The sequence below is a fragment of the Pezoporus occidentalis genome, unplaced genomic scaffold (assembly GCF_034315485.1).
Source record: "Pezoporus occidentalis ecotype Australia unplaced genomic scaffold, CSIRO_AGI_Poc_V1 ctg54, whole genome shotgun sequence".
Classification (NCBI taxonomy): domain Eukaryota; kingdom Metazoa; phylum Chordata; class Aves; order Psittaciformes; family Psittacidae; genus Pezoporus; species Pezoporus occidentalis.
In genome coordinates this window covers 1,482,501-1,503,637 of record NW_026915877.1, presented here as the reverse complement: position 1 = coordinate 1,503,637, position 21,137 = coordinate 1,482,501, and the positions used below count along the sequence as shown (strand labels likewise).

Below are 21,137 nucleotides of genomic sequence, written 5' to 3'. Positions count from 1 at the left end.
AATCAGCTACATTTTTATAATGAGCCATGGAAGCTTTATAGTGGAAAAGCAGAAGTGACCATTAGAATGAAAATTTTAGTCTTTGGTCCTGCTACATTAATTTGTAAATATTTCTGGATTTTCTGAAAGAGTTACTTGACAAAATGACATTTTGCAAAAGAGGGTCTTAAATTGTGAATGAATAAAATTCTATGGTTTATTTTATCCTACCTGTTACGGTTATTACAGCTGGGATGTTTGCAGAAAATAGATTAACAAAATCCCTGTAAACAAACAGAAAATTTTTCCCGGTTTTGATTACTAACATCTGACAAGATCCAAGTAAAGATCTTAATATAATTTAAAGAAGGGGAAAAAAATGCTTCAGGGGAAGGAAAACAGAAGTAAAACTTGGCAGGTTGGAGGACAGGCTGTTTTCAGGCTGTAATTTGTGTGTACCAATGGGGGCTTCTCACTTCCTGGCTAATGAAGGCTGTGGTTTTATTAGCTTTGTTTGCGATTAAGGGCAGCTACCACCATCTTGCAGGATGAGTTCCCACACAAAATAACTGGTCTCCCAAGCTCCTTGAACCTCTTTTGCTTTATCTTGAAAGGTCCTAAATGCCTCCAAAGATAGTTTTCCTTAAGGCATTTTATTTTTATGTGACATGGCCACATCAGCTTTTGGAGCTGAAAATATTTCTGCTCTCCAGGCTCCAATAATTAATTAAAGAAAGACTTATTTAGTGAGGTCACCCACCATACATCTTGCTAAAATTCTTGCATCGCAGGAGGGGATGTGCAATGTGCGTGCAGTGTCAGCCCACGAGGAATCTGGGAACATGACTTTCTGCATGGAAAACAAATTAGGACAAGGGGGGGAAGCAATCCTTCCCCCCAGAAATTGGGAGAAAAACCTAATGGTTATCAGATGAGTCTTTTTAGTAACATTGGGTGAGCTTCCAGCCATGTCTGAATTGTCATTAACATCACTGGTGAGAAACTAGATACACATGGTTACCTTTTGCTATTCATGTTAATCTGTAGTGCTGCAGCACTGGTTGTATTGTTTCAGTTAAGGATCTGTCGGCTTTTCCACTAAATCCCCTTGTTTTTAGGGGTTTATAATGTAGACATAAACATTTGCTTTAGCTCCCGGATTGCATGAGCAGACATAGAAGCTAAATAATCCAGAGAATTAGGAAGCTGAGTCCAGTAATATTGCAGCACTCTACCACAGCCTGTTGGATCAGCCTCCAGATAGATTTGAGAACTGGGAAGGAGAACCTCATTTGCATTCAAATTTGGGACTGAAGCTCCTAATATTGAGTCAGGCCTTGCTTGGTTGGTTGAATCCCTGTCCTATAAATGCAGTTACAAGCTCCAAAACCCCCCAGCCTGCCTGAAGGAGGACATATGGAGCCAACCCTTGGAGCCATCCCACGTTTACCTGCTTCTATATCTCCTCTCTGGAGAAAAGTTCTCTTTCCCTGCTTCACAGGTAGCATTTACTTGGTCATGGTCTGAATCCAGAAAAAAATAACTTGAATCTATTGCTAAGCCATGAGAAGGAGCAGAGATGGGATAGTGTTAAGCTGGAAGGTGGAGGATCTTACAACAGTTGGAAGATCTAGGCATAGCAAGGGAATGAAAAATCAGGCTTCCAATGTAAAAAGTAATGCCTCAGCTTTGTTCTGATACAAACAAAAAGTCAAAAACATAGCCTGATGCTCTTCCATGTAAGAGGTGTACTTCAGTAATCACCATTTTGTTATATTTCCTTCACAGATACAAAATGGAGGTGAGGTACTCAGTCTTTGTCACTGCATTCATACTCCCTTTCTCTACAAGTTGCTTGTTTTTTGGGGAAAAAAATGGAGATATTGTTTCTCATGCTAATAGCATATGAGAACAGGAGCTACAGAAGGACCAAGAGAGGAGGGAGCTCTGCAGTGTTCTAGTAATTTGCTACACTGTGATAGGAACAGAAGTTTCCTTCCAAAAAAGGAGTCCTGTGCCCTGTGCGATTTGGTCACTATCAATAAATACTGCAGAAGGATAGAGGAGCTGCTCAGCTCATACCAAAAGTAGGGCATATTTGTCTCAGCCAGAGGATTTGATTTTATCTGCTGAAGGGATGCGGTTTGCATAAACAAATATCTACTGTTATCAATGATGGCAAGATCAACACTTCAAATCAGGTGCTTTCAGGTTTTCAGTAGTCCTCCAGTCAAAGACCATGTCTCATTTTGACTGCCAACATCCCCTTGCATTTTTGTAGGAAACTGAGGCAAAATATTTACCCATTTCCAAGCACCAAGGAGCTGGTTAGTCTCTCATTTCCAGTCTTACAAGCCGGAATAACCACGCAGGCCATAACCCCTTTGATTTGCACAAGTTTACTCCATATTGCTCTCTGTTGCCAGGGAGAGCAGAATCATGCCATTTAATATTTTACTTTTACATGAACTGCAGGATAGTTTATGGTGTTGCCTCATATTCTTATATCTAAGGTGAAATACATTAAAAATGTAATCAATCATAAGCTGCTCTTTTCATTTGCGGTCAGTTAAAAACAAGTATATTTAATTCCCTGCCACCAACTGTGTCTTCCAAGACTTGTTAATAAAAACAAAAATTAAAGAAAGAAAATAATTGGCTTCCGCTCCCCCCCCCCCCCCCAGTGTAATTATATTAATATTTTTACATAACATCCCAGACTTTTTAAGATCTTTTCTGTATGCAGTGCTCATACATGGAGGAGAAAATCTTATTTTTAGTAACAGGATGTTTGGTGGTTGAGCATATATTATGTTTCATAGACATTAAATGGACAATAAAAAAATTTGGTTTATATTTAAGGAAAAGAAGAAAAACTCTTGTACAGACTGTAAAAGCAGTTTCAGGCTTGGTATCCTTGTTACGGTCTAAAACATGTGGTTCTATGTAGAAATACTTGAAACAATACTTTTAATAAAACAACCTATTCTCCCACTGTAAGTTAATTTTTCAGGGAGAAAAAAAAATAAAAAAAAATATGTGAGCAATTCTCTTCTTGTGTCTGCTACAGAAGAGCAGTCCAAGGCAGGACCTGTGTTGGAGAAGAAGTGGTTTGGTCTTTACTACCTGCAGCTCTCATCTCTTCTGTGGGTACTGTTTGCAGGATCTGGGCGCAGCTGAGCTCAGTCCTGTAGGTTGAGCTGCATTCCTGACAAAAGCCGTGGGTCTCCTGGAACTGTAGAAGGTTCAGGTTCCATTGATAAAGGATTACCCTGAATTACCCAAGCCTCATAAACTTCTCCTGCTGACCCATAGAACCCATGATCCTGTTAATTTAACTGCCCACCTTTACTTCCATCTATGCTGGTGGAAACCCTGCATTAATTTTATTAGGAGCTAGAGTAAGACCAATGAGAGCGTGGATCCAGCTGCAGCCCCAGCCTCGTAGCTCCAGTACACCAACTCAGCCTGTATGTAACAATGGTAACTGACCTCACCTCTTGAGGATGATGCACTCAAGCCCCTTTTCTTTCTCCCTTCTCTCATTTTAGTGAAGAATGCAAATTGCACGTCGGACTTTGAGGAATATTTTGCCAAAAGGAAATTGGAGGAAGGAGATGGGCATGCAGTCAGCATAGCAGAGTACCTGCAGCGCAGCGACACAGCCATTATTTACCCCGAAGCCCCTGAGGAACTGTCTCGCCTTGGCACTCCAGAGGCCAATGGGCAAGAAGAAAATGGTGAGGCTGTAATTCATTTTTAGCCAGTATCCTGACCTCGTGCAGCTGTTGCAATTATAAATGCACTACATGCCTGGGTGTTTACCTTAAAAATTGAAGAACAGCTGCAGCGACATGGAATTTCACAAGCAAAGATTGGGGTTGTAATTTCAGTGTATTGTAATTTTTTAGTCAGCAAATTTGTATTATTTGGCGGGTGAACAGAAGAGCTGAATTTAAACAGGGGAAGGGCTGCTGGAAAGGGAGTTTGGGAAGTTTTAATAGAGTTTTAACACAACAAAAGACGGGGTAGCTGGCCTATTGCTCTCCAATGCCTTGATAAATAATTAGAAAAGCTTCAGTAGGAAGGATTCAGTCAGTGGTATAAGTAACTTAATGAGCTGGGGCTGGAATGCAAATCGCCGATTGATCGGGAAAACTATTTTTTAGTTTTCCAGCCAGCCAGGTCTGCGGGAGGAGCGATGCCTGTAATTAATTTCCTAGCAGGGTCCAGAGTGGGTCTCACAAGTCTGCCATGGGCGTGCGCAGGTGCTGGTGCCTCCTGCCACTGGTTGGAAGCACTGTCCCTCCCTCTCGGGCAGCAGATTGCAGCGATTCCCCTCATACCATCCCGGGCACCCAGCCCATGAGCTGCCATTGATTTGCTGACCTCTTGGCCTGCCTCTCTTCCTCCCTGTCCCCACCCCCCCCCCCCCCCCCCATCCTGGGGCACAGACCTGCCACCTGGAACTCCAGATGCCTTTGCCCAACTGCTGACCTGCCCCTACTGCGACCGGGGCTACAAGCGCCTGACGTCCCTCAAGGAGCACATCAAGTACCGCCACGAGAAGAACGAGGAGAACTTCTCATGCCCTCTCTGTAACTACACGTTTGCCTACCGCACCCAGCTCGAGCGGCATATGGTGACACACAAGCCAGGGACAGATCAGGTGGGGGGCTGGTTTTAAGTGATTTCTTTCTGTAATAACCCCTTAGAGAAACGATATTGCTTTGATTGGCAATCATTATTAATTTTTCATGGCATTTTGAAGATGCAGATCTTTTAATGGTAATAGCTTTAATTGAGGTCTAAATGATTTTTTGATGGTCTCTTCTAATATGATTTAATAGTCTTATGTTCACGATCGAATGAGTGTGTTAATTTCTAATTTAGAAATTTTATTTGCACTTTAACTTGACTTTAGTTTCGTTTTTATGTTCCTCAAAAAGTGAATGAAACTGTAGCATTTTAATTATACATTATTAAACATCTCAGCAATTTTAATTCCATTTTTCACCTAGTTTTACTTTGCAGTGTTGCAAATAGGAGCTCCAAGACATACTAAAAGATCCAATAATATTTTTTCATTACTTTTTGAGTAACCTTTTCAATCATGTGAAATTATGCGTATTTTGTATAATCATTTGTTAAACATAATTACACATTTTTAGAACAACTGTTCGTACAGTACATATAGACTATCATTTGTGATTCTGCCACTAACACATGCATGCACTAGAATTGCGGCATCACTATAATTTGTATAGCCCAGCAGTGTATCCGCAATAAATCAAAGCAGTCTTTTCCTCGATGTGATACATGTAATATTATATCAGTGCTGCATTTAAGGAAATGCTGCGTATCTCAAACAGGTGTCTGAACTTCCTCAGTGCTCCTAAACAGGCTGGTGATAGACCTTTGCCACAAAACTCAGTACTACCAACAGAAAAACTACTCCTGTCCTCGCCAGAGAATTACTTCTGAAAACCTGTCTTATGGAGGGCTGTAATGGAAACTCAAATTAAAACTTAAATAAATAGATGTGTGCATGGTGTCATATTATAAAGGCTTTATGCTTTATTTATTTTATTTAAAAACCTGAAAGTCACGATCAGTTGTATTTCTCTTGATAGGTTTTTCTCAGCATATGGTAAGTTCAGTTAGGCAGACACACATCTCCTAATCGTGCAATTTTTGCAATTAAAATTTTTAAGAGAACCCTATTTTTTGTTTGATCTTATATCAATATAAATGATTCTACAGCGGCTTCCCCTCTTCTTTCCTTCCCATGGCTTTTCCAGCAGACAAACACATTTTCACACGTATATTTTTCCTAAACCCATCCACCCTAAGGTTCTTTCTTTTGCTTCATATCATTAAAAACACTGGGGAAAAAAAAAAACCCCGCCTAGATATTCATCCAATGTAACTGCCTGAAATTTCACATGCGAGAGCATGCTGGTACTGGTGCATTATGAATGGTAGCTTTGGTGTTGAAAAGTCTCCTCATTTGCTCATGGCATTTACAATTAGTAAATTAAAATGATTGTATCATATTAACAGTGGCACAACTAAAGTTTATAGTAGTCCTCGGAGGGCGATGGGGGGAGACAAAACAGCTGTTGCTGTTTGTTTATGCAACTCAGCAACATATGAGCGCGGGTCCCTCAATGGCGCGCAGCGGGCTGGGCTCTGCTTGATCTTTGAAGGTTGCTGCTGTTTGAACAAACCTCCCTGTGTCCCATGTAACACCATCTGTCTCGCCAGGAATGTGGGAAGAGGCAGCACACCCTCGCAGTTGTCATACCATTTCGGCGCTGTCTTTTTCTTTTTTTTTTTCTTTCCCCTTCTTTTTTTTCCTCTTTCTCCCCTCTCCCTCCTCCTGAAATAGGCTTTTGTGTTGTGGCCACCTGCAAAAGTCTGACCTCCTACCTTGAGTGTACAGAGTGTTTGGCTGCATTATGATGAATATTATTACTTTATTTTATTTTTTTTTCTGTCCAAATTCAAAGTCTTTTTTGTGCTTTTCTTACTTGTTGCAAAAAGGTCAGCTGCCTTTGATTGTATGTGTATGCCACTTTTAACTTTCCCTTGCCCCTCAGAAGAGCACCAACAGGAAAAACATGTCACGAAAGGTAGCTCAAGTCTTCCCTGCTGCTCTATGATTTTAAAAAACATTTTCCAGCATCAGCTCATGCCGAAAACGCAGCCTCCTCTGCTTGATAATGAACTGAATCTTACATGAAATTCCACTAACGACAGTGTTTCTGTCTTTCCTCCACAAGCAGTAAACAGAATTTTTAAACAAGCAGAGTCACACATGTTCAGAATCTGCTAGGAATATTAAGAGCCACAAATCTTATAAAACAGTTTCTCTCATCGTAAGATACCTTAAAGCAACACATTTCTGATGAGAGACTTAGGAAATAATTCTAGAACAAATATCAAATGCTTATGTGAAAGTACTTTCTCATTTGTTTCGGTTTGCTGCCAACATTTTGATTTTTATTGCAATACTGATGAGACAAATAAATGTACATGCAGACCTTTTGGTCCGCTTGATAAATTTAGAGTCACATTAATTTTGTGTGGTTTTTTTTTTTAATCTAGAAATTCATGGTTTCTCTTGCATAAAATTTATGTTGGTGTCTTCTTTTTTTTTTTCTCCCAGCACCAAATGCTGACCCAAGGAGCAGGCAATCGCAAGTTCAAATGCACTGAGTGTGGCAAGGCCTTCAAATATAAACACCATCTGAAGGAACACCTGCGAATTCACAGTGGTAAGTAGCGGAGGTGCTGGTGTGCTCATTTGCATTTTGTTTAATTAGCTGAGTTTTAAAGACTGCTTAAAATTTACACAGTTCTGCTTCTGGCTTCTTGGAGCTACTAAGGTCTTTCATAAGTGATATCTGAGTCATCCTCATTTATCACGCTGTTAATACCACAGTCTCGCTGAAAGATTTGGAAATAGTAAAGCTTCCTGCATATAATATAGATTGTTTGTTTGGCAGTTCGAGTTCAGAAGCGTTCACTCATTTCTGTACAGTCGGACCTGAAGAGCCCATTATATTTTCCATAACAAGAAGTCCCCCCAACTGAAATACAGCTCATATTCTCAGATAATGATTAAGCGTAAAGTGTCTCATTGTGAATGACTTGTGCATGTGGCTCTCTTTGACACAGCATTCACCGCACAAAATGCCACCAGGCTCTGCCCAAGCACAAACTTCCACCAGTACTGATGTGGAGGTCCTAACATCAGGATTCATTTTTGCATACCATGCTTATTTCCAGGGAAAAGTCTGTTTTTTGGAAAAAGAAAAACAACAAAGAAAGAAACATATCAAATTTGAACAGTCTGGACTTGATTTGACTCCCCCTTGCCACAGGGTACTTACCTCTTACAGGGTAATGTGAAATGGTCAGTCTGGTGCCAATCTCACACCTTGGTGGCTGTTGCCAGCTGAAGACTGTGGATCTAAATTGACCTCAGTTCCCCTAGAAAGAGTGCAGTGGTGTAAAGCAGCGGTGGTGTACGGCCATATTCATAGAAATAGTATTTTACTCACTCAGTGAACACGCAGGCTACCAGTTGGGTATCAAATGTGATCACTTGCAATTATAGCAGCAATAATGATAATTAACATTTGGTTTTAATTATCATTTTAGGTGAAAAACCATACGAGTGTCCAAACTGCAAGAAACGTTTCTCCCATTCTGGCTCCTACAGTTCGCACATCAGCAGCAAGAAGTGTATTGGTTTAATCTCTGTAAATGGCAGAATGAGAAACAATATCAAGACGGGTTCTTCTCCTAATTCTGTATCTTCCTCTCCTACTAATTCAGCCATTACACAGCTGAGAAACAAGCTGGAGAATGGCAAACCACTTAGTATGTCTGAACAAACAGGCCTACTGAAAATTAAAACAGAACCACTAGATTTCAATGAATATAAGGTTCTTATGGCCTCACATGGGTTTAGTGCAACTAGTCCTTTTATGAATGGTGGACTTGGAGCAACCAGCCCCTTAGGAGTTCATGCTTCTGCTCAAAGTCCAATGCAGCACTTAGGTGTAGGGATGGAAGCACCATTGCTTGGGTTTCCTGCGGTAGGCAGTAATTTAAGTGAGGTGCAGAAGGTCCTACAGATTGTGGACAACACGGTTTCCAGGCAGAAAATGGACTGCAAGGCTGAAGAGATCTCCAAGTTGAAGGTTTACCATATGAAGGATTCATGCTCTCAAGCTGAGGAACAAGGAGTTACCTCCCCCAGTATTCCCCCCGTGGGTCTTCCAGTAGTAAGTCATAATGGTGCCACTAAAAGTATTATTGACTATACATTAGAGAAAGTCAATGAAGCCAAAGCTTGCCTCCAAAGTTTAACCACAGACTCAAGGAGGCAGCTCAATAACATTAAAAAAGAGAAGCTGCGAACCCTAATAGACCTGGTAACTGAAGACAAGATGATAGAGAACCATAATGTATCCACTCCATTTTCATGCCAGTTCTGTAAAGAAAGCTTTCCTGGTCCCATTCCGTTGCATCAGCATGAGCGCTACCTGTGTAAAATGAATGAAGAAATCAAGGCAGTCCTTCAGCCTCATGAGAACATGGTTCCCAACAAACCTGGAGTGTTTGATAAGCAAACCCTCTTGCTGTCATCAGTACTTTCTGAGAAAGGAATGACTAGCCCCATCAACCCATACAAGGACCACATGTCTGTACTTAAAGCGTATTATGCTATGAATATGGAACCCAACTCTGATGAACTACTGAAAATTTCCATTGCTGTTGGCCTTCCTCAGGAATTTGTGAAGGAATGGTTTGAACAAAGAAAAGTCTACCAGTATTCAAGTTCCAGGTCACCATCACTGGAAAGGGCCAGTGCCAAGGTGGCGCTGGCTGCCACCAACAACACTCCCACTAAAGACTCTTTGTCAGCCAGATCTCCAATAAAGCCTGTGGACTCTATAACTTCACCATCTATAGCTGAACTCCATAACAGTGTTACTAATTGTGATACTCCTCTCAGGCTAACAAAACCTCCTCATTTTACCAATATTAAACCAATTGATAAATTGGACCATTCTAGGAGCAATACTCCTTCCCCTTTAAATCTTTCTTCCACATCTTCTAAAAACTCCCACAGTAGTTCTTACACTCCAAACAGTTTCTCTTCTGAGGAGCTTCAGGCTGAGCCTTTGGACTTGTCTTTACCAAAACAAATGAAGGAACCCAAAAGTATTATAGCCACAAAGAACAAAACAAAATCTAATAGTGTAACTTTAGAACACAACAGTGTTTCTTCATCATCTGAAAACTCAGATGAGCCACTGAACTTGACTTTTATCAAGAAGGAGTTTTCTAATTCAAATAATCTGGATAAAAGCACTAACCCAGTATTTGGTATGAACCCATTTAGTGCCAAACCTCTATACACAACACTTCCCCCACAGAGCGCATTTCCCCCAGCCACTTTTATGCCACCAGTCCAGACCAGTATTCCTGGGCTGCGACCATACCCAGGACTAGATCAGATGAGCTTCCTACCACATATGGCCTACACTTACCCAACTGGAGCAGCTACTTTTGCTGATATGCAGCAAAGAAGAAAGTACCAGCGGAAACAAGGATTTCAGGTAAATTGTTGCAACCATTTTCCTTTGAAAGGCTAGAAATTAGTACTTTGTGATATGTCCTCTTACAGAAGAAAAAACCTGAAGCTATATTCAACATTTGCTACAAAATTAGTAGAGTTTATTTTAGTCTGAACTTGCAAAAATGCAGTGCAATAGGAAAACAAACTGCAATTACCTTAAGAGTACCTCTACTTGGATTCAGAAACAGTATTAATACCTTTGAATAGGCATAACACATGGTGTTATTCTGTTAAGCGCTTAGTCATTTCTCATTAGAATTTTGTCTAAATAATAACATGCATGAAAAGTTCTATCCTGTAGGAAAAAAAAAACCAAAGTGAAACTTTGTAGGGAAACTGATCTCTACAGGGCAGTGTGGGGTAAAGGAGCAGTGGGAGACCTCTTTGGAATCACCTCCACACTTGGATGCAAAGCTGTATCCCTGTAAGTGGAGGTCCATGTGGACTTGTAGCAGCTGTATCCCATTGAAAGCCCTCAAAGCTTCCTTCTCCATGTTTCTGGGGGTTGTTCACCTACCATGCATGGGAAAGGCATTCTGTTTTCTCATGAATGTCTGGGGAATAAGAAACATTGACATGCTGTTTCCCTATAGCTCCTTCCTTCAGCCCACCTACTGCCCTTCCCAGACTACCAGTTCTCTAATCCTGCCAGTCATCTGGAACAGCTTTGAAAAAAAACTGGAGATTAAACAAAATTATTTGGAGAGGTAGCAGCTAGGGACCTTAATCGCAGAGGAAGTCTTTCCCTGGACATGTAATCTGTGTCGGCACTTATTCATGCCTGGGTACAACATTTAATCCTTTTCTCAGTGTCTAATACATGAGTAGCAAAGGATTTTGCCACTTGCATTCCTACAGCAAAGAGCTGCTTTACGAAAGGCACATACTTTTATATCTTTCTTCTGGGTTTGTTCAGATATAACGCACAGAGTTTAGTTAAATGAGATTAACTGATTATAGTTTGGTTTTTTTTTTTTTTTTTTTTTACATTTGTTCATGTTCCCTTATGTCCTATTATGATCTATTAGTAATTTTACTGACTAGTAAAGGTTTTATAGTTTCAGATGTGAAAATCAGGTATGGTTTTACATTACAGGCTGCAATCCCTCTTTGCACAATAGGAGCATAAATAGCACTGCACCTCCATAACAGCTGTTCCACTATTCCAATTTACAGTACATCTGCCCTCTTTGTAAATGTATTTAAGCCTATTTAATCTTCTCTAATATTAATTAGTGCAAACCTAGTCTAAGAAAAACCGAACAGTGTGATAGCAAATGGAAATGTATGTTATCATGCAAGTTTGCACTCTCTTTGGATCAAGACAAAATAAATATAAAGAAATTTAATAATTTACTGATCCACATTCATTATTGCTTAATGCTGAAGGCTGTTTTAACATAGATAGAACATTGATAAAAAGTGTTATTAATATTCCCTATTTCAAATTACAAAATTAAATATAAAAATATAGCTTGAGGCCTTTAGTCGGGAGACATACATTTAAATGGATTGCATAATAATAACATTTGTACCTAAATATAAAATTCAATTAAAACCTTTCTACAGATACAGAATATAACCAAGTTTCTGTGTTTTGCAAGGAATGATCTCGTAGGTGTTGCTTACACTTACACCTGTAAAATATTACAATACCTTTTGCTGTCCACAGAGAACCTCCCCTTTGCTTTTTCTCCCCCTTGAAAATATTTAGTGCTGAGATTATTGTGTAAATCATACTACTGCAGAGTGCTCAAAGACAGAAAGTTGGTCTAAGACACAGAAGGCTTCTAATTTTTTCTACAGTTCTCATCAGATGTAGTTTCATTTCCAACGGGTTCCTAAACTGAGAGGACTACCATCCTAAGCAGACATAATTTTGACTTCTCTCGGATGGGTGGTTCCTCCATGGGAAGGTGCGGTGGTAGAAATGGGTGTCACTGACGGGTGGTTCCCTCACAGGGAGAATTGCTTGATGGAACCCCAGACTACATGTCCGGCCTTGATGACATGACGGACTCCGACTCCTGTCTGTCCCGAAAGAAGATCAAGAAGACAGAAAGTGGCATGTATGCATGTGACCTATGTGACAAGACATTCCAGAAGAGCAGTTCCCTGCTGCGACACAAATACGAGCACACAGGTAGGATGGCCGTGCGTGCCAAGGGGAGGGTTGAGGTCCATACTGTGCTCTTCATAGTCTTTTGTAAGTACGCTTGTACAGTGAATGGTTTGGAAAGTGGAGAGGCTTTCAATAGGGCAGAAAGAACATCTTTTGCTCAGTTCAACACATTGTTTAACTCTTTTTAATAGTAATTGCTTGGTGAAGAGCTGTTGGATGTGATGGGGTGAATCCTGGCAGGTGCTATGTGATGTGTCATGCCGAGCACAATCGCAATGGTGGCACTCAGCATCTTGCAGGATAAGCCCTCTTCAAATAAGGCAGGCCCTAGCACTCTGAAAGAACTGCAATTTGGTCAACACAAAGTCTGGTGCAGGAAGGAAGGGTCCTAGACATTATCTGACCCTGCACCATTTAATCCTGTAGAAGTTCCACTGATGTTAGCAGCATGAGAGCAGGCTCTGGCTGCGTTATCTGAAAGTAAACTCCTCACAGGGATTGCTCTTGCTGTGATCTTGCACACCAGCAGAACAGGCAGGTTGCATTTCACTTTTTTGCTTCTCAGTTAATGCCCAGGGAAGGCTTCTTTCTTTCCCAAGTAGGGACTGATTTTTGTCTAGTTCAAGGAAGCTTGCCAAAGCTCACCATGGATTGTCAGCTTAAAAAATATTTTGGTTTGAAAAAGACCCTCCACCACACCTATGCTGGCCATGATTCTCCTTGCAGGCAGTGCTCCCTTTCCCACTCTCAGTCAGGACAGGCATGAGTCCGGAGGTGGAGAGCTCTCCAAGAGGGATACATCAGCTCAGCGTGTTTCACTTAGGGGAAAATGGGACCGGAGCTCCCCCCATATAATAGAGATATCAAGTTATATTAGACAAAGGGAATGTGAATTATCATGTGAATTATTGTGCAGCAGGACATAAACCAAACACCAACTTCCTAGAGTTAGAAAAAGCTTACTCAGGAGGAAACTTTCCTTAACTTTGAAAGCTGAGTCCCAATTCAGGAAACGAAGCAAGTCACATCATCCTTCAATCTCACCATGTGATGGTAAAAAACGTATACCTCTCTATTAATACATGTTCCAGGCTGCACATAACTATTTGGCATTTCATATATGAAAAAATTACAATTCAGAAGTGGACTGTGCCTTTAAAAAAAAATTCTTTATTTTGTTATTTTCCTTCTTATACTTTTCTTCCAAATTTTAAGATAATCCCACACAGGAAAATAAAAAAGAAAGTAAAAATACATATGGGATTAGGAAAGAAAATTAAAAGCAATGTTTTGGACTAGATCAGCTAGTTCATTGCTGAAATGTGCTTCCCACTACGTTATTCGGATCAAATTGTTTATTCGGTAGAAGAAGCTTTGAAGGCTTTACGTCCCTGCACCTTTTCTCTTCTGAATGATTTTATTACAGCCATCTGCAAACATTATGGCTTGCTACACTAGTACCGTAAAGCTCTCATGTTAGAACTGGCCTTCATATATACTGGGATCTGGACATATGGTTGAATCCCATAAAGTTGGTAGTCCATAAGGTCGACAGACATATGGTTGAAAGGCTCAAAATTTGACAAGCTGAAATCTGTGCAATCACCTTGATTTGCAAAATAAACTGCATTTGTAAAAGCAAAAATATGTTCTGGTCTTTAAGTAGCAGGGGAACCTACTGCCTAAAAAAATTCCATACAGCTGCAGCGTAGGGACTTTTCTTCTTTGCTCTGTCCCTTTCAGTTTCTCAACTTTACATCCATCAATTTTATTGGACTCAGCCTTATGATCCAGAACGTGTATACGGTGTCATATTTAATACGCTAGAACTACAGCACATCATCAAGCTTGAGTGTGGTATTTAGAGACAGGAAGGATGGTCTTGTGGCAAACGCACAGGCGCTGAGGCTGAGAAAACTGCACTCTTTCCTGCCTTGCCACAGACTTCCTTTGTGAATTCCACCAAATTGCTTCACCTTCTTTCACCTTTGCCCATCTTTGAAATAGAGGGAAATGATACCAGCCCATCTCTCTGGGTTGCTGTAAATCTTAATTCATGCAGGCTGAAATCCTGTGATGGAACTTGCTGTATAAATTGTGAAGTATTATTAATGACATGCTTGCTTTTATCCTCCAGACATCGCGCTGAAGTTAGATAGAGGTGGTTGGAGCTATGAAGACCTTGGCTGGGCTAGCTCCATCACAGATCCACAGCCTTCAGGAGGCAAAATGCACTGGGACTTCAGCTAGTAGCTTAGTGTGCATCTTAAGTGAATTTCAAATTAATTTGATAGTTTTGAAAAAAAGCTTGCAATTGCATCTATAATATAGGTATGAAATTGCAGTCTGTTCAGTGGAAGGAACCAAATTGGAAGTATCAGCCTCTTCTGCATTTGGGATCATTCTAAGTGTAGGCCCAGATTTTTCAGTCAACTTTTTTAAACCTAAAAAAGAGAAAAAGCTTATTTTCTGAGTGTGTTGCTGTTTTCTGACCAGCTGATCACGATCTGTTGTTCCTTCATTAAAAACATATTTTTAGGAGGAACACTTCCTGTCTTTCCTGGAGAAGCACAAGTGCTGGATGTTTTTTATACTGATGTCTTTCTTCCTGAGTGAAAAAAAAAAAAAAAAAATCTATGTGCTTTTTTGGTTTTTGCTTTTTTTGATATTTGAACAATTAGATTTTTATTTGTCACCACTCTTCATGGTTCACAAACCCATTGCAAACAATACTAGAATGAGGGTTGAGAGATTCAGACAGAGGCCATGCACTTGCTTTGCAGCCCCTAAATATTTACCCCAGAGAAATCATCTGGAGCAAAAAATAACATTGACAGATGAGATGCCCTAATCATGTGTTACACCAACTGCTGTAAAGGAGAAAACAGGAATGTCACTGAAGTATTGCAGTGAAGCTGTTTCCCTTCCAGGGCAAGAAGAATGGGAGTTGGCCAGTTCTTTGTGTCAACCCAAGAACTTCTAGTAGGACCATGTGGACGCAGATCAGGGAGCTCTGCCATTACCTCTGTACTCCATGCCTGCCACAGCTTGAGTACAGTAGGAAAAGGGGCCCAGATTTCACAATCCATAATTTTTAATTTATGCAGCATTACCAGTATTCTGAAATAGCTTCTAGCTTCATGTGGAGAAGGAAAATTCATTGTGTTACTGCAATGAGCAAAATGCATTGCTTCTGGCATCTGAATCTGAAATTTAGTGTAAAGGCCACTTCTTGTTGCAGGACCAAATTCTGCCAAGTTAATTTTGGGATGACATTTAATTTTAAGAGAAGTTATATTGTCCCTCTGAGAATTTGAGCTTCACAAGATTCTATTTCTTTAAAACCAGCAAATGCAGCACTGTAATTAGGGTGCAGAGCATGGCAGGTAGCACAGGAATTCAGTGCTCACATTATTTTCCTGGGAAGTCTTATGAACTCATCCTAACTTTGGACAGGTTAAAATTAGTTGAGTGGATACTCCATGTGTCTAATTTCAGATCTATCCACGCTGCTTAGCAGAAGGCTCAAGAAACTTTCCATACTAAAGATGAAGATGGTTCCCTTCATGGTAAAGCATTGGTACCATCCGATGAGCAAAAAAAAATATTTGTGTTGCAGATAAGGAGGGCAAACAGTAGTGGGTAAGTGAGCAAGAAAGCAAACAGAATGGAGCATCTGGAAATAAGAGAAATATCCTAGCTCCTGGGTAGCAATTCAACCCCTCTTGGTCATCAGTGCTGTGTTGGGCTGCTTCAGGAGTAAGGTGAGCATCTGGAAATAAGAGAAATATCCTGGCTCCTGGCTACTAATCCAGTGCCCTTGGGTCATCAGTGCTGTGTTGGGCTGATTCAGAAGTAAAGGTGAATTTGTTCTGCTGTCATCAACACCCATGTCTGCTACACACCAGCTTTATTGTAGCTTCCCAAGGAAACTTGCAGTGTGCTTGCTCTGCAACAAAACCTGGAAACAGTTTTTCAGAATCCTACCTAGAAATTTTAAATCCTTTCATTGTTGTTCTATATTACATCATATTCTATTTTATTACTTGTGTGGGCTGTCGAGGGCCTCATAACTGTGCTAGTGCTTTCATCCTTTCCTTTTCCACTGTATATTTTATTAAGACCTCTTTTATATTTTTGTAGCTTTCATGCTGATGCAGGCACTAGTTTTATTTCCAGATTGATTCTGTAAACTAAATATTGTTCTTGAGCCTGGTAGCAAATCAGCTCTCTCTGGCTAGTATTTTGAATTCCCAGCTCAGGAGTTTTCTTTATTTAGAGCTTGATTCATAAAAAATTTACATGCTATTTAAAGATTATTTTTTCTTGCTTTACTCTGATGCAAGTTTAGAATTCCCTCTTTTGCACTCAAATAAAGAAAAAAAAGGATATATTCTATGCTTGTGAAATCTGTTCTGTAGAAAGGTCTTCTATTGAAAACGGAACAGGTGCAGCTTGGGCAATTATATATAAATTGCATTTATCTGGCACCTTTGACCGCTTCGCTGTGCTCTGGCTGCTAATCCATCTCCACTGGGACTACAACTAACATCCAAACCCCCAGGCAACTTCAAAAGAACTGCCTTCAAAAAATAAAAACAAACTGTCACAGAAATGTTTCCTTCTTTTCTCCAAAGAGTGGGATTTCTGTTTGGCCCTCTCCCACAGAAAAAAGGCCCACTTGCCTTAGGCAAAGGATGGGTGATATTTAGTTTCGGACCAGTGACAGTTTATGATCTGATGTCTTATGACTTTTAAGCCACTGCAAATGTGAAACTCATAGCTTTTTCACTCAAAGGCTTTTAGCCCAGGAAGACTGAGAGATACTTACTGTTAGAGGTTTTTTTGTTGTTTTGTTTTGACAGAAACACAATTCTAGAGACTTTGCAAAGAGATTAGTTATAATTTCCCCCCTGTAAATTGAGTGCAGGCCCCCGTGGGAACCTCTTTTTGCAGATGGTGGAATAAAAAAAAGCCCAAACATTTCCTTTAGATATTTGAGAGAGATTTATCACTGTTTCACTGCAAAATGTGACATCTACCTCACGCATCTACCTGATAACACAGAGTGTTCTGTGAGCTTTCCTGTGAGGTGCCATGGGTATCTCTCTCTCAGCTCAATCCCCATGAATGACACAGGTCATCTGAAATGAAACTGGGTAAAATGTGGGATGGGATGTTCAAATCTTTCTTTCAACCCATCTAGTGCACTGACATGATGTTGCACAACAACGCTCTTACTTCATGCTAGCTAAATAGCTGACACAGCAGCCAGAACTACTTAAAGTTGTAGGTTCTTCCCAACCACCTAGAGGTGTAGGTCTCCCCACCCACCTACAATTCTAGGTTCTCCCTATCCACCTACAGCTGTTGACTTATCCCCATCAACCTACAATTGTAGATTTATCCCCATCAACCTACAGTTGTAGATTTATCCCCATCCCCAGTGCAAAATACCTTACTTCAGCTTTATTTTATGGCCTACTAATGCATTGTAGGGATTAGGTACTCCTTTTAAATGGCTGAAATATTGGGTTTTGCACACAGGGGAAAAAAATAATTCTCCCACAAATGTTCAGAAACCCGATACATTTAAAAACATATTTCAATTAGTGTTGTAACAGCTGCATGCTGTGCACTGCTAAGGTATGTTGTATGGTGTCTGAACAAAGAACTTTGCTCAAGCTGTCATGTTCCCTCAGATCAAAACTGAGTCCTTGATATGGATGTGGTAGACTAAATAGCTCTAATATAACCTTTTTCGTACTAATATAAATGAATATGAAAATACAAAGTTATTAATATGAAAATACAAAGTTATTAATATGAAAATACAGAATTTTAATCTTCTCATTTCTAAGTTAATGTATAAAATATAGATGATTTCCTGCCAGGCTGCCACTTTGCTGGCTGGAGGGAGACCCCAGGTACCATGAGCAGGAAACGCAGCATTGAATGAATGCTGCGTGCAAGGGATGAGCAAAGCAAAGACTGAGGGACAGGCAGGTGGAGACAGGTCTGGATGAGAAGCAGTGGAGGTGGCTGACTTCTGTTTGAAGAGAGAAAAAGTGCTGGACAATTGGATGAAGCACAGCTGTGGGGTGAGAAGGGTGTACTGGGCATTAAAAAAATCAGGAAATAACCGAGAAGGAGCATTGCTGTGGAGAAGTGGAACAAGATGAGGGCTGGACTTACTGATGTTGGGGAAAAGTAAGTCAGAGGGAGGGACTGAGACAGCGTGGGCAGTTCAGTGAGGAGGAGGACACAAAAAAAGTCCTGAGGAAAAGCAGAAGGACTATGAGGAAAAAAAATAAAGGAACAAAATTAGCAACTATGGAGATACTAGCAAAGGGATGGTAGTGTGTTGCTCTGAGTGAGCTCAGCAGGACACTGGGGATGAGGCAGGGATGCAGGCAGGCCTATCATCTGGTGCATCTAGCCAGGTGGTTGGTGGCATTGGGAAAGCTCCCACCTCACTCATGAAGGTTTTCTTTGGGCAGTGCTGAGGTTTAAGGAGTGCTTAGGTCAAGAATGCTTTCGGATTTTATGCTAATTTGAGTAAGTGACTAAATCGTGCTAAAATCTCCTGAGCTATGACTGTGGGATTTCCCCACTGTGGCAAGCTTCTGCTCTGAATCCAGGTAGTTGCCTCACAGTTCTGGATTTGGTGTACTTCCAGGTAAGAAATGCATAATTAGGAAACAGTTCATAAAAGCAATGCTGCTATAATCCAGTATATGAAGCTTGAATTTTCAGTTTTACTCTAAGGGGAAACAAAGAAGAAAAAAAACCCAACAAAAAAAACCCTGTATCTATGCAAGATTAGGAACCTCTCATACAAAGAAATGTAGTTTGAGTCCCAATTTCCAGGCATCCACTAATTCCTCTGTCACTTGGGTTATTCTATCTGTGGTTTCTCCCGTATTTTCCTTCCTGCCAGATCTCCCCTTCATTTCATAACACAATTTTTGGCTTCCTTGAGCATTTGTTAATCACACCTTATTAAATCTGAACTTTCACAGTGGGGCTTGAAGGTAGCTGTGACTAGACTGGGGGGAAAAAATTCACATACTCCTTAGTATTTGTTCTTAGCAACTTTGCTATGGAAATGAATTCTTTTTATGCCTGACTTTTGCTGCTCTCACGTCCTGGCAGTGACTGCAGAGGAAAAGAAAGCAGATCAGATTCATCAAGGAGCAGTTTGAGTTTTCCTGGAAGCTGAGATCCTTCAACAGTCTGAAAACATTTTTTTTTTTTTCCTGCTGGATTTCCTTCCATGTGGACACTACCAGTGACAGTTTCCCATCTTCCCAGCCCTTTGCTCTTGGCTGGTGTTTTCTACCCTCCACCATACTCTTCCTCTCTCTGAGCTTGCTTCTTTTAGATTTAAGAGAATACCACACTTTTACAACTGACAGGATGGGAGGGCTCTGGTGTGAAGTTTATTTCTGTTCAGGTCACATCCCACATTAGCTAAGTGTGGTAAATATGCCAGAGGAATCAGACCACTTCACTAATAAGTTCCTAATGATCTGCTCTAGCAATAAGACATGAAAAGCAGGGCTCTGGTTTTGAGGCTCTGAATACCAGCATTTTTATATATGTAAAAATTGCACAAACTAAAAAATAATGACCAATTGGCACTGTATCCGCCTGCATAGTTGCACCACTCTGGAGCATTCAGTTGAATGACACTAAGATTATAATTTGACATTTCAAAAATAAAAAAAATCTGGCTGAAGGTACTAATGTTTGATTTTGTTTTTTGCCTTCTGTAATCTAAGTTTGGTGATCGGTCTTCACTAATTCCAATCTTTGCACCATATGTTATGTCTGGATATCTCACGGTTGCATCATGCTTTGCTGAGTTTTGTCGTGTGGCATCATGCTGACAAGTATTTTTTGTCAGCTCTATTTTGGAATTAAGCTTTCAGTATGGCAGTTCTGGAAGGTGTTGAAGGCATTCCTGTGCTATTTGTGGCCTGGGATCAACCAGATGTGTTTAGGCTTGGCACTGGTTTTGAGTTTCAAACATTGGTTTGAAACTGTCTGAAATGCCAAAGGAAATACTGTTTTCTGCAGCTTAACACTACTTTAGCACTCAGCGAGTGGCTGACAACATTTTATTTAGAAATCCCTTATGCTTCTGTGGCAGATATATATATTTGTGTTTGCTCATGTGGTGGGGGAAAAATGTCTTTCGGTGCTTGAAGGTTTCCTCCCCTAGTCAAGGGCTGGAGGAGAGGACCCCTACAGTGGCTTGGTGTGTGTCCAGCCTGTGTCCTCCTGCAGCAGCAGATACCTTAGGGACTCAATGAGGCCTGACTCTCTCTTGCTGTCCCTAGACCTGCTGCGTATGTTGGCTCACTCCAAGGTAATCTGTGGTGGGCTTGCCTTGGGGTGCTGTAGGTGAGGAACAGCTGGCAAGCAGTTGCTTGCAGTTACGTGGCACCACTGTCAAAGGCACAAAGATAGGATGTTGGCTTCCTGCTATTCATGAGCAACTTATACAAAGAAAACTTTAAGTAACAAAGGCCTTCTCTACAGGCTAATCTCTTCAGCAAGGCATGGAAAGAAATGCGACATGTATATGATGCTGTCAGCAGAAATATTTATAAATAGGGATATTTTTTGAACATTTTCATGGGTGTCAGCTGCTTGCTAGAGCTGCCAGTTTTCCACTGATGCTCTCTGAGTCATTTTCTTTATTATCCTGAGCTGCTTGAGTAAAATTACTACAGTCAAACCCATCCAAAGTCTAAGTTGTAGCATAAATGTGATTTTTTTTTTGTTTTGTTTCTGCAATTGAGCTTTCTTTAAAAAGAAGAAAGTGGGGTGGTTCAGGTATCATGTTGCTCAAGAACCTGAAAGAGTGGA

General features: G+C 40.5%; 1 protein-coding gene and 1 long non-coding RNA gene across 7 annotated transcripts in view; both read left to right on the top strand.

Annotated features, from left to right (window-relative positions):
• The window catches only part of ZEB2 (zinc finger E-box binding homeobox 2), a 116,282-nt gene that overhangs the window by 93,072 nt on the left and 2,073 nt on the right, over nucleotides 1–21,137 (top strand). For all 6 annotated transcript variants that reach the window (XM_062637696.1, XM_062637695.1, XM_062637698.1 and 3 more), the window contains 5 exons: nucleotides 3,531–3,719; nucleotides 4,434–4,648; nucleotides 7,151–7,259; nucleotides 8,149–10,118; nucleotides 12,101–12,281. In XM_062637696.1, the coding sequence (XP_062493680.1) occupies nucleotides 3,531–3,719; nucleotides 4,434–4,648; nucleotides 7,151–7,259; nucleotides 8,149–10,118; nucleotides 12,101–12,281 (2,664 nt within the window). The remainder of the gene's footprint in view (nucleotides 1–3,530; nucleotides 3,720–4,433; nucleotides 4,649–7,150; nucleotides 7,260–8,148; nucleotides 10,119–12,100; nucleotides 12,282–21,137) is intronic.
• Nucleotides 14,886–16,875, top strand: LOC134173593 (uncharacterized). Its single transcript, XR_009968309.1, has 2 exons — nucleotides 14,886–16,024; nucleotides 16,122–16,875. It is a non-coding gene; the product is annotated as an uncharacterized LOC134173593 (long non-coding RNA).